The sequence below is a fragment of the Squalius cephalus genome (genome assembly GCF_949319135.1).
Source record: "Squalius cephalus genome assembly, chromosome: 9".
Classification (NCBI taxonomy): Eukaryota; Metazoa; Chordata; class Actinopteri; order Cypriniformes; family Leuciscidae; genus Squalius; species Squalius cephalus.
In genome coordinates, this window is record NC_137130.1 from 2,935,393 (window position 1) to 2,948,527 (window position 13,135).

The following is a 13,135-nucleotide window of genomic DNA, read 5'->3' on the forward strand; positions in this document are numbered from 1 at the left end:
CAAAACGAGTCGCACGGGTTTATCTGTGGCAATAGCCAACAATACATTGTAGGCCTCAAAATTATCCATTTTTCTTTTATGCCAAAAATCATGAGGATATTAAGTAAAGATCATGTTCCATGAAGATATTTAGAAAATTTCCTACCGTAAATATATAAAACATTTATTTTTGTGAGTGAATGCAGCACAATCGCCAACATAAATTAACAACTTTAAAGGAGATTTTCTCAATGTTTTGATTTTTGTGCGAATTTTTGATAGTTGTATCTCGACCAAATATTGTCCTATCCTAACAAACCTTACATCAATGGAAAGCTTATTTATTCAGCTTTCAGATGATGTATAAATCTCAATTTCAGAAAATTGACCCATGTGACTGGTTTTGTGGTCCAGGGTCACAATGGTGTTTGGTCAATCAATCAGAAGAAAAATAATTTTGTTTCCTGCCCTTATGGTTCAAATGTAATTAACATTTATGTGAGTGCTACTTTGGACAGTTGGTGGCGCTAGAGGGATTGAGTTAGAGACTCCAAAAGTGCTATGTTGACAGTTCAGACTGTCCTCTATCTGTGTGCCAAATTTCATCACTTTCTCACAAGCGGTTCTATATGGGCTGCCATAGACTAGGAATGCCTACGGATGCAATAGGTGCCTATTCTGTTCTTGGCCCATAATTAACAGGAATATATAGGAACAAACGGGAAATTTGCTAAATTGCAGGTTAGCCTATAAGAGGAACTAAATGTAGTTGGAAAAAAATACATTGCAGAGTAATCTTTGTTAAAACAACCAGATTTAATGCAAATTCATTTGAATGTCTACACTGCACATTACTCAATCACATGCACACAGCAAACAGAAACAAATCTTAAGAAGCTTGAGAGAAAATGCGAGCATTTCACATTTTTAATGGGACTTTTTTGGGGGGTGGGAATAATAGGGAATATGCTTGTTTTATTCAACATTCATGCTTTTTCGTTGTTCAATGAAAGAATCGAATGAAGTTCTACTCACAAATAAGTCAAAGTCAAAAATGTAATTTTTCAAAATTAGTTTTAGTTTGCATGCATGTCTATTTTTTTTTTAATATATATATATGATACAGTTTGTATAAATTACCACTAATTTACAATTTATCCCTGTAAATTCTCGTTAAGTTTCCAATTTGTAATATTTCTAAAGTTCCCATCTTAACTTCCAATGGAATAATTTTCCGCCCCTCTGCAACTCTACTTTGAATTGACATTTGTGATTGTCTCATTTGTAAGAATTGATATGATTTGGGCTAAAACTGTTGATTATTGGTGTTGTTAAAAGGAAAAGGTCAGTCTTTTGGACGAATACTAAAGGCGAGGGGATTTTAAGTGGGAACGCAATTGCAACGTGAGTAAAACATGCCGCAACAAACACCAAGATTCAGTCCATAACTGCAGTTTGATCATTGTTAGGGATGCAACGGTACACGGTAAAATCCCGGACCGTTCGGTCAGCCCTGCACGGGACAATCTACCCTTGTGTCCCGCGGGACTTCGGTTTTGCCATTGAGTTCGCTAGGCGCGCCGCGTTCTCCTTTTTCCAAAGCGCTAGGGCGGTTGCGCTCCAGAGGCGTCTGTCGTTGCTAAAGCAACCATCAGCTGCGCTCTGGTTGGTTCTTGTCACGTGACCTACGGTGCGCTTGCGGCATTCTGAAAAGTTGAGAATTTTCTCCACTGCTGGGGACATCATTAGTGCCAACCGGTCTCACCTTGCACCAGACAGTGTTGATAGACTCTCATCTTTTTGCACAAGAATCTCTCAATAGTGGATGAGTAAATAACATTGCACTTTGTATCCTGAATGCAGTATTTTTTTTATTATATTATTTTGCTCTGCTTTTTTTTATTCAAAGCACAAGCTAATTTATGTTTGTTAAAGGTAAAAGTGCACTTTTTCTTTCACATTGATCACTTCATATACCAGTTATCAAGGTTTGGAATTGGGATCCACTTGAATATTTTGAAGTGTGTTTGTTTACATTTTGTATTTCATATAAGTGATAGTTGAAGAGGTTGTATTACTTAGTGTTGTTCAGTACAGACTAGAGTGTTAATTTATTCCATACATTGATTCTTCCTACTGTGACATTCTGTTTATGCTCATAAGAAAAATAAAACATATTTTTGGGATGAAATAGCAGTCTCTTTCTGCACAAAACATGTACCGAAACCGAACCGAGACCGTGGCCCAAAAACCGAGGTTCGGACCGTACCGTGGGCTATCTGTACCGTTGCACCCCTAATCATTGTAAATAATGAGTAAATCACTTCAGATTGGATTTGAAATTGTCAGTCAAGTGTGTTGCAGATATGTCCACAAACACATCATAAAGCGATTATGTAAAACAGTCAGTTTGAGGGTGATGGGAGGAATTTAAGACCGATCAAAGTCAAGTCAAGTCAACCTTTATTTTTATAGCACATTTAAAAACAACAGAAGTTGACCCAAAGTGCTTTACACATCAAGCAAGAATTAATAAACACATTTAAATACAACATCATTACGACATACACATTTAAATACAACATACATTATTCAGCTTCAAAAACCCATTTCACGATCTATTCAAAAGCCAAATAAAACAGATATGTTTTTAAAGAAGACCTAGAAATGGCTAGCGATGAAGATGACCTCACATGGAGAGGAAGACTATTCCATAATTTCGGACCCTTCCCCGAAAGGTCACTCTTAGATTTATAACGGCAACGAGGAACCGTCAATAGCAGTCGGTCAGAAGACCTGAGTGCTCCAGTTGGAGAGTAAGGGTAAAACGTCACTAATATATGTGACCCTGGACCACAAAACCAGTCACATGGGTAATTTTTTTTAAATTGAGATGTATACATCATCTGAAAGCTGAATACATAAGCTTTCCATTGATGTATTAGATCGAGATTATTTGGTTGAGATACAATTATTTGAAAATCTGGAATCAGAGGGTGCAAAAAAATCTAAACATTGAGAAAATCCCTTTTAAAGTTGTTCATTTATGTTGGCGTTTGTGCTGCATTCACTCACAAAAATACATGTTTTATATATTTACAGTAGGAAATTTACAAAATATCTTCATGGAACATGATCTTTACTTAATATCCTAATGATTTTTGGCATAAAAGAAAAATGGATAATTTTGAGCCATAATGTATTGTTGGCTATTGCCACAGATAAACCCGTGCGACTCGAGACTGGTGACGTGATCCAGGGTCATATATTTGTGTGCGAGACCAAAGAGTGCCTTGTAAACAAAAGTCAACATTTTAAAACCCACCCTGAATTTCTCCGGCAGCCAGTGAAGAGATACCAAAACTGGGGAAATATGATCCCGTTTTTCTTAATCCTGTTAACAGCCTGGCTGGAGCTGTAGACGGGATAATGCAGTTTAGGGCAGAACACTATACAATGATTTTCAATAGTCTAAATAATAAATGAGTGGATCACAATTTCCAAGTCGGTATGGGAAAGGGGAAGTTTTATTTTAGCAATTGATCTCAGATGGTAAAAACTACTCTCTTGGACAAGTGTATCGTATGGACTGAATGTACAATATGTCCATATTATCCACATACACACACACACACACACACACACGAGCCGGTGAAATCAGGTCAGAAAGAGATTCTCTCTCTCATTCTTGAACACCTCGCACAAGGTTGTCATCACCTTGACTAAATCTGGAGCTCATGAATACAGAGGCGATAGATCACAGAGCTTTGTATTCTCAGGATGTTTGGAGAATCTGAAAAACCTTTGAAATGACACATAAAGACTGCAACGTTAAGTTTACCTGACAGATAACATGAAGTCCAGTGCTGGTGAGCTGCGCGTGAGACACTGTGTAATGTTTCATGTGTGTATTGTTGCTGTTTGATCATGAAAAAGCTCCAGTTATTCTCTATATCAGTGTCAGTGTTTCTGAACTCCCTGAAACGCCTCCATTGTAGTCTTGAGTTTCTTCCGGGAACGAACACGTCACAATATTCCTCATTATAATAATACGCAGAATAAAGGGGCGGGGCCTGGTTGAGTTAGTTAGTAGTGTGTTAAACTGGTGGTTATGGAAGGGGCGGGACATTTCCCAAACACGCTCGAAGCGCTCGACCAATCACAACACACTGCTCCAGCCGACCAATCAGAGCACAGTGTGCTTTTCAGAAGGAGGGGCTTCATAGAGACAGGAAGTAAACAGAGCGATACTGACAGACTGGGAAGAGAGGAGCCGCAACAATGGAGAATATAAGGAAAATAATCAACATTCAAGCAGGAAAACCTGTTCTAGAGCTCAAAAACACAATCAAGACTTGCAAAGCTAACAGCATAACCGTACAGCACTTGAATAACAACTGCAATTAAACAACTTTCAAACTGTATTGAGAGTATAAACGTATATATCATTACACTATTGCTTTTAAAAACAACATTCAAATCCACCCACAGACATCAGCCATATGTGTAAATGTTTGTTCTGTTTTATTTATTCATTTCCACAAACAGTTCTGTTCTTTGTGAACCGACATGTCAATCAAATCACCTTTATTTATAGCTACTAGCTCGATACTCAAAGCAGCTTCACAGTGAAAAACAGGAAAATAATGTGATGCACAGGATTCAGTTCTGCTGTAAAGCAGCTCTAGTGTCATTATTCAGTGAAGTCAGTTCAGTGTTGATCTCATTCAGTTTGTTTCAATAACATGTCACAGATGCATCCTTCAGTGATTCAAGCCATTTATTTGTGATCATTTAATCAATGATGTGATCTCAACTGTTGTTTCCATATATGAAAAGTCAATGCAGGTAATTTTTATTTTATTTTTTATAGCAACTTCCTGCTCCTGTTGTAATCCTGCTTCTTGTCCAGCATGTCAATCCTCTGTCGTCGGGCTCCTATAAAAACCCTTTTTCCCAGTAAATCTCTTAAAGGGATAGTTCACCAGAAGCTGAAAATTCTGTCAGTAATTACTCTCCCTCATGTCGTTCCAAACACGCAAGACTTTCGTTCATCTTCGGAACATATTTTTGATGAAATCTGAGAGCTTTCTCCATTGACAGCTACGCAACTACCACTTGATAGTTATTAGGAGTGAGATCTGGTTAGTTCCTAATGTTAAAGTGTTGCCTATAGGATCTGGATTTTTGTCTGGAAAGTTATGGACTTTTCCTCCTGTTTTCATCTGATGTCTTTTGATTGGATTCTTGTGGAAAAGTTATTCGTTGCAATTTTTCAATCTTTTTTTTTTTTTTGTATCTATTAAGAGTGAATTTGTGGTCCAATCCATCCAAGTAATTCCTGCTTTGAATCGCTCTTTCTTCTTTTAGAGGTTTATCAACAATTATTTGGGCACAGTTTAGTAACGTGTTCAAAATGAGTGGACCGTTCATGGAAAAGCCAACGATATATTCACGAAAGAAAAAAAGCATTTAATATAGTTACTTTACCTGTTAAACTGTAATGGATGCAGAAGTTATCCAGCACACATTTCAAAGCTTCAAAAGAGGGATCAAAACTTGAATGATTTTAAAATTCAGATTTTATAAGTGCATTGACACTAACTGAATTTTTTTGTCAGGAATATATTTGTTTGTAGAAACAAATATAATCCTGATTTAAGAAAAAAGCTGTATATCAATTTATCTTTAATAAATCAAAGACGTCGAAGAAATGTCAGCACTTTTTGAAAAGAAGAGTTACATAAAGTCACACCCAAATAGTTTTATTCATATTAAATGGTAGGCTATTCGCAAATAAATTAAATGATGAGCAACTGTTTTTCCTCTTTTACGTAATTCTGTGTTGGATGTCATTCAGAAGTCACTCGAGGTCGCGCTTCTGGTAGAAAACAAGTTGACATTGATGATGCTCCTCAGGGTTTGACTGCAGGTGTCAGTCAAGATGCTGGAATTGATGCTCGCTGCAGAATGCACTAATGCAATTACTAGAATTGCATTGATGCATGCGATATCCTTGAGCTCTCGTGTTGTTCAAGGTGCTGTCTGTCTCTCTGTCTGTCTGTGGTTTCGCGTCATCAAGCCCCCCCCCCCCCCCCCCAGGCTCAGCCTCAGCCTCAGCCTCAGCATCAGTGCGCGCGCTGCTCCCGCCTTCTGGATTTGCATCAGTTATTTTCCCGTCAGTTTAAGTTCGCTCGAGCTCAGAATCAGATACACATCGTTCGCAACGATCGATCACGCGTTCCGGTTGCGGTGTAATGCCAAACGCGCCGCGCGCGCTCCTCCTCCACGGACGAAAAGCACACGGAGGAGCGACTCGAGATCACGATTCTGCAGTGCTGGAATCGCCAGTTTGGGTATTTTTGGCATTTCTCAGCGGCATCTGAAAAGGGAATCAAATCATGACGGCCACCAAAGAGCAGCAAAGCCAGAGACCGAATCCGCAGGACGAGGTAACGAACGGCATATGCGTTACACACACACACACACTGATTTGTAACGGCTTTTCTACCCGAATCTGGAGAGTATCAGGTAATGGACGCACGAATCCAACGCCCGTTCAGTACATTCATGACATCAGACCATTCGGTTCTAATTTAAGGGGCACATATAACAATTCTGCTGTCGTGCTTTTTTTATTTCAACGCCTGATCCGCATTTCTTCCCGCTGTCAATCGCGAGTATCAGATTTTGCGCGTGACGATTGTAATTGAGAATCGGCGCACGCGCGCGCCCGTGTCTAAACAGTGTATAAAGTCATAAAATGAAATCACGACATGACACCGAATGAAGAATTAAAGGTGCCTCATGTCTGGCCGGTTCGGGCCCGCGTGTCACCTGTCCGTGCCGCGAACCCTTCGACACGGTGCGACAGTCCGTCTGTGAATAATTGATCGCGGCTTTCTCTGACATAAGAGCGAATAGCTGATGAATCTTTCATCAAAGCTGCTTTGAGACACTGTCACGTTCACGTTCACGCAACGGAGCTGGACTGGAACATGTTTGGGGTAGTTGTCGCATCAAGTGTTGAAGGTTTGAATATGAGTGGATGTTGTTCTGCATCTAATATCCTATAGTTTCCAATAGACTTTTGTCCACTGTAGTGACATTGTATTTGAGTGAATTTCTCCCTTACGAAAACAACCATGGTTTCACTATTAATAAATAAAGTTAAAACATGGTAAAAATAAATTAACCATAGCTGTAGGCTACTAACCATATGGTATTTGTAAGTTAAACAAGTGGTAATCAATCCACCATAAAACTGTTTACCACACGCATATAATAAAACCATGGTTATTTTTCGTAAGGGATGTGTCACAGTTTCAAGTCTGGATGTCCCTTAAAGAGCACATTCAGGGCTTTATACCAAATGTTTGGAGGTTTCACCATGAGAACAACTTCTTCATCTTTACAATGACTGACATTCATTTAGAGATCAGATTTAGCAATATTATGGAATTATGATATTTTGTAATTATTTAAATCTGACTAATTTTCAAATCAACATCTGAGGAAAATGGGTTACGAAACCAGGCATTGATTTCATCATACATCATGTCCACTGTAGAGACGCCAGGACTTAAATCATGTTTATCAGGCATTCTGGGAGACACAGCATGTGAATAGGGAGATCAATTATATCAATATTCCCATGAAATATTATGAAAGTGTTGCCAATTATTACTCCTATTACGCTCTTTTTTTCATTACATGTTGCCCCAAGAACACATTAAAAACCCATTTATGGCCATTTTCCCCACATATTACATAAAGTAAAATGGTATATCAATTAATTCATTATTTTTCCCATAACATTTGAGAATCATTAGTTTAAATAAATAAATAAATAAATCCTTAAACCTTAAAATGAATTGGTGAATGACACAAAATCACATTGTTAATTCATGTCCTTTTATTTTTTTTAACAACTGAGTCCTGGTAACATGAATAAAATATATATTTTCTTTTTTTTCTTGTAATGGCATTAAAAAAATGTTTAAAAAAAAATCTAATTCTCATGAGTATATAAACGTTAAAAGTATGTGACAGTGATTAAGCATAAAGGCACTGCATTCGTTCATCATCAGATCAGAGTTTGCTGCTACTCATTTCAGCGTTAGCGTGGTTTATTCTGCATTCTGAATGCTTGTTGGCAGCTGATATCCACAGATGACCTGAGGAGCGAGTGAGGGTTTCAGCTGTGATACGAGGCAGTCGTGCAGAAGTGTTTTCTGCAGGTTGCTTGTGTTGAATGTTGTACACCTGTGTTCTGTTAGAGTCCGTCACTATAGCATTCAGACCATCACCAGTGTCTCTCTCACACGCTCATGCAACGCTTTAAAACAGAAAGACATTGTCGGAGTAGTTTGATGTATAGCTTACAGTCAAACTGAAAAGTCTTCCTGCTAGGACATATAGAGTAGAATAAAACATACAGCTTACTTTTTTAAATGAAAATGTGTTTTAGCCTTCATTTTCACAGCCGGCCTTTCAGATGCACATTCCAGGTAATGATTGCTTTATGGGTTATTAATCTAGAGAATGTGGCATTTATTGGAATGAATGATTGAGTGGTACAGGCAACTGTAAAGGCTCTTTCACATCACAAACTCATATTCAGAGCAAACAAGATTTTGAAAAGAAGTAATGCGTTCCTTTGGTGCCTTTCATGCCGGGGACAATGTCCCGATTCATATAATTTGAGCTTTTGGTCACGTGTCTCAAACCACAGTGGGAAAAATCTGCATTAAACTGTCTTATCTAAAGCCTTAGATTTAACCAGTCCATTTCTCTTAAATCCAAAGTAATATTTCACCACCCTCTAAATGAAGGTTTAATGGAGAAAGTGTCACATATCTGGTAGGGTAAAGGCCCATTCGTACTAAGAACCATAACTTTTAGCGATGCACCAATTTTGACTGAGACCGATAAATCTATATATTTGAAAGCCGGTAACCAATATATTGGTCTAAATCCAATTTTTTTTAAAATAGTTTTTTAGAGCCTGATTACAAAAACAATAGTCTCACCATTAAAATCCTAAGCACACAATTATAATCATGTTCTCATTATAATTTTATTTAGCCTAAATGACAGATTTGCGATTCGCATGTTGCACTTAATTGTATTCCTTTAAAAGATTTCAATCATATTTCAAGCAATTCAAAACCATCATGTTGAACAGTGCACATCTGAAGTGTCTCAGCTGAAGGAAATAATCCATTATTTATCGGCATTAATATATCGGCCAAATTTTCTTATCAGGCCGATAACCATAACATTAATAATGGACATATATCGGGCGATAGTCGTGTGTCACTTAAATAGCTTGAGCTTTTGGATGAATTCTGATTGGCTGTCAGTGTTGGAAAATTATTGGAAAAGGTGGAAAAAAATTATTGGTCTGAAAGTGATTCCAACAATATCGTTCCTCAGTGTCGTTATTATTATAGTTGTGTGTTGAACTCTGCTATTCTCATTAAATTAGAATTATTATTAAAACTTTGTAGTTATAGTTGTTCAATTTAAAAAAAAAAAAAAGGCGGGGGGGGGGGGTGCTATCAAAGCAAAACATTTAGTGACAATATGGTAATATTGTTGCAACATTTGTAAATATCAGAGGATATTTTAGTGCAGCTAAAAAGATCTTTACCTTTATGTATTGCATTGATGCGATTCGACCTCTCTGCCTTCAGCTGAATGTATTTGACAACATTACAATGCCTTCACAAAGAATAACAATCACATTTACAGTGCAATATTATTATATTCATTTTAAATCATCTTTTGTGTATTAGTTTCTCTGTTCTCTATTCAAAATGATTGCACACAATGACATTAAGATGTCAGATGCAGGGAACCATAAAACTCCATTCTAAAAACAGCTCTGCGCTCTGTGGAAACGTCTCTGTAGTTCAGTGTCTGTGTGCAGGGATGTGATATAATGATGTAGTTCATTACTGGATTATGGCTGTGCAATCATTACTGTAAAAATCTGAAGCGTAGTCTAAATGTTTATGGTTTGATATATGTGTACATATAGACTACTGTGCAAAAGTTTGGGGTCAGAAAGATTATTTTATTTTTTTATTTATTAGAAGTGACAGTAAAGACATTATAATGTTTTGAAAGATTTGTATTAAAAATATATATTTTTTTCTATTTATCAAAGAATCCTGAAAAAAAAAAATGTATCCCTGTTTCCCCCAAAATATGAACTGTTTTCAACATTGATAATAATGAGAAATGTTTCTTGAGCATCAAATCATCATATTAGAGTGATTTCTGAAGGATCATGTGACACTGAAGACTGGAGTAATGATGCTGAACATTCAGCTTTGATCACAGGAATAAATTACACTTTACTATATATTCACATAGAAAATAGTGATTTTTAAATTGTAAAAATATTTCACAATATTACTGTTTTGCTGTATTTTTGATAACATAAGTGCAGTCTTGGTGAGCAGAAGAGACTTATTTCAAAAACATTTCAAAAATCTTTTGAACGCTAGTGTACATTTATCTTGTACAATTCTTGCCTTCAATTCTGTGTTAGCGCCACCACATGCTCTGATGTGTGTAATTGCAGGGGCTCTAGACATGTGACCAGTGTTGCCAACTATTTTAGTGTTGCCAAGCAGTTTACATGTTTTCTCTCCTAATCCATGCTTCCATACTGTAATTTTAATATATAACCAAATGACTGTCCAATAAAGCTGTTAAGACAACTGATCGTGTATGATATAGTGACTGACTACAAATCAGCAATCCAAAAAGTCACTATTTTATTTATTTATTTTTATATAAATGGGGGGGGGGCAAAGTTGTTACAGGGGTCTGAAAAGTCACTAATCGAGTTGGCAACACTGCATGTGACCCTAAGATCAAATATTATTGGTTTGATGGATAGACTTACTCAAAAAAACAACAAAAAAACCCCGGATGTGAACATATAGAAATGCATTATCTCTATTCACATTTAAATCTTGTGTAAATGTGTGTCTGTATAAGCCATTAACCATCATCTGTCATCAGAAGCTGTTAGCTTTCATCAGTGAGAGGAAATGTTCCTGGTGCTTCATATAAGCAGCAAAAGATAATTAATTTCAGCATATGCTCACACCGTCTGAGAGACACACACACATCGAACGCACGCTCATACAGCGTTCATTTTGTCGCATTTATTAGGCTTCAATGGTCAAATACACTCACTTATGTGCCAAAACGCCCAACTGTTTACTTGTCTTCTATAAGCTTGATTTTTTTTTTTTTTTTTACTTATGTTAGTAAAACTAAAATTATTTTTTTGTGATAATGAAATTGGTTACAAGAATTGTAAAGTTTCAGTGGTTGATGTTAAAGGGGTGGTTGATTATGATTTGACTTTTCTAACTTTAGTTAGTGTGTAATGTTGCTGTTTGAGCATAAACAACATCTGCAAAGTTACGAAACTCAAAGTTCAGAGCAAAGGGAGATATTTGCTTTTAAAGAAATCGCTTTTTAAGGACTACAACAAACGGCTGGTAGAGACTACACCACATTCCTCCCGGGTTAGTGACATCACCAACCCTAGAATTTACATAAACCCCGCCCCCTGAACACGATTTATAGATTATCAAGACAGAATATGCTAATCAATGACTAGAAGATAACTACACATAAGCTTCATAAATTCATCAACTAACCATTCAGAAATGTCCTGTTGCTTCTACATGTTGTCACTTCTTCTTGAGTCTCTCCATCATTGTCTGACTCCGGTTTGAACATAAAAGGCTAAAATTTTTTTAAATGTTCAGTGCATGTGTGTGTGAGATAAAAGGACACGAGCTGTTGAAGCTCCGACTTTAACATGCTATATAAAAATATCTGGGGGGTATTTTGAGCTAAAACTTCACACACACTCTGGGGACATCAGAGACTTATTTTACATCTTGTGAAAGGGGCATTATACCCCCCCCCCCCCCCCCTTTAATATAATCTTGTTTAAAGTAAAAATATCGACAGTAGTCAACATTTGAAGTGGATCAAAAAAGTTCAAATCAAAGTCATCCAAGAACTGGCATTGATCAAAATTTATGTATAACTTTGATGAAAGGTTTTGATCCACTTCAAATGTTGATTCACTGTATATCATGATATATATTGTTATCATGAAATAAAATTACTCCTATTGTGATATAAGATTTTGGTCATATATTACCCAGCCTAGTTGTAGAGGCAGGTTTCCAAAGGCCAGATGTTGTGATGTCCATTTTATAACTCTGACATTCTCCAGACCTTTCAGTAATACATACAGTAAATGTTAGAAACATTTTGCATTTGACATTTGCTTATGTAGACTTGCAGTTTATTGCATTTATGGATTTTGAGCGGTCACACGTGTCTTCGGCCTTCTGCTACATTAGTAAACGCGATCGATTATCGTGTCTCATGGCGTGTGAGGGAATGCAGGTGACATCAAGCGTACGAACCTGAGGGCTTCTGCTCATTTAAGAGATGAATGATGATTGGGTGAATCTGTCCGTCCCTTTGACCGTCCTACATGTGCCCTCAGCGAGGTCAAGGCAAGCAGCCATTACACGTGTTGCCTCGCTAAAAATAGAGGCGCACGCTCTCCCTCTCTCTCTCTTTAAACACGTGTACAGACGCTCACACCCAAAGTTTGATGAGTTCATTTTATTTTCGTATTACTGCCATCAAGTGAAATCACAGCTAGTGCCAAATCATTCTTCAGATCTGCAGTGTTTTAGCATATCACATTGTTTAAACTTCCTGAAACCCTTCTTTCATAAAAATAACTCACAGATGGTGGTTCTGCAGACAGAGAGCGAGAGTTAAAACCTTGAAGTCTGTTGGACACGAGTCTGTTAATTGATGTTTGCAGTATTTAAATGGTTTATGATCCTCTGAAAGGAGAGCGATTTATCCCTGACTGAAGACATAATGTACAGGTATGTCTATGGCTGGGTTTCGAGTTCGATACTTTTTAGGCACCGACCGAATTGCCTCGATAACATTGAGTATCAAAAAATGTTGTCCTGCACCAAATTTCGATACCTAAGGGGTTAATCTCGTCAACGTCAGTGAGCAACCCTCTACACACACTTTGGCAATAGAATCGCCATTGACTAGTCAATTTTTTGGGTTACTC

The 13,135-nt window shown here is 37.3% G+C and overlaps 1 protein-coding gene across 2 annotated transcripts in view; it reads left to right on the plus strand.

Annotated features, from left to right (window-relative positions):
- Nucleotides 1-13,135, plus strand: part of dpp10 (dipeptidyl peptidase like 10) — a 79,083-nt gene that overhangs the window by 15,845 nt on the left and 50,103 nt on the right. The window contains exon 1 of one of the 2 annotated variants that reach the window (XM_079881952.1): nucleotides 6,064-6,431. The exons of the other annotated variant lie outside the window; for it this stretch is intronic. Within the exon in view, the coding sequence (XP_079738078.1) occupies nucleotides 6,381-6,431 (51 nt within the window). The 5' untranslated portion in view covers nucleotides 6,064-6,380. Of the gene's footprint in view, nucleotides 1-6,063; nucleotides 6,432-13,135 lie in introns of those variants that run through there. 2 annotated transcript variants of the gene reach the window in all.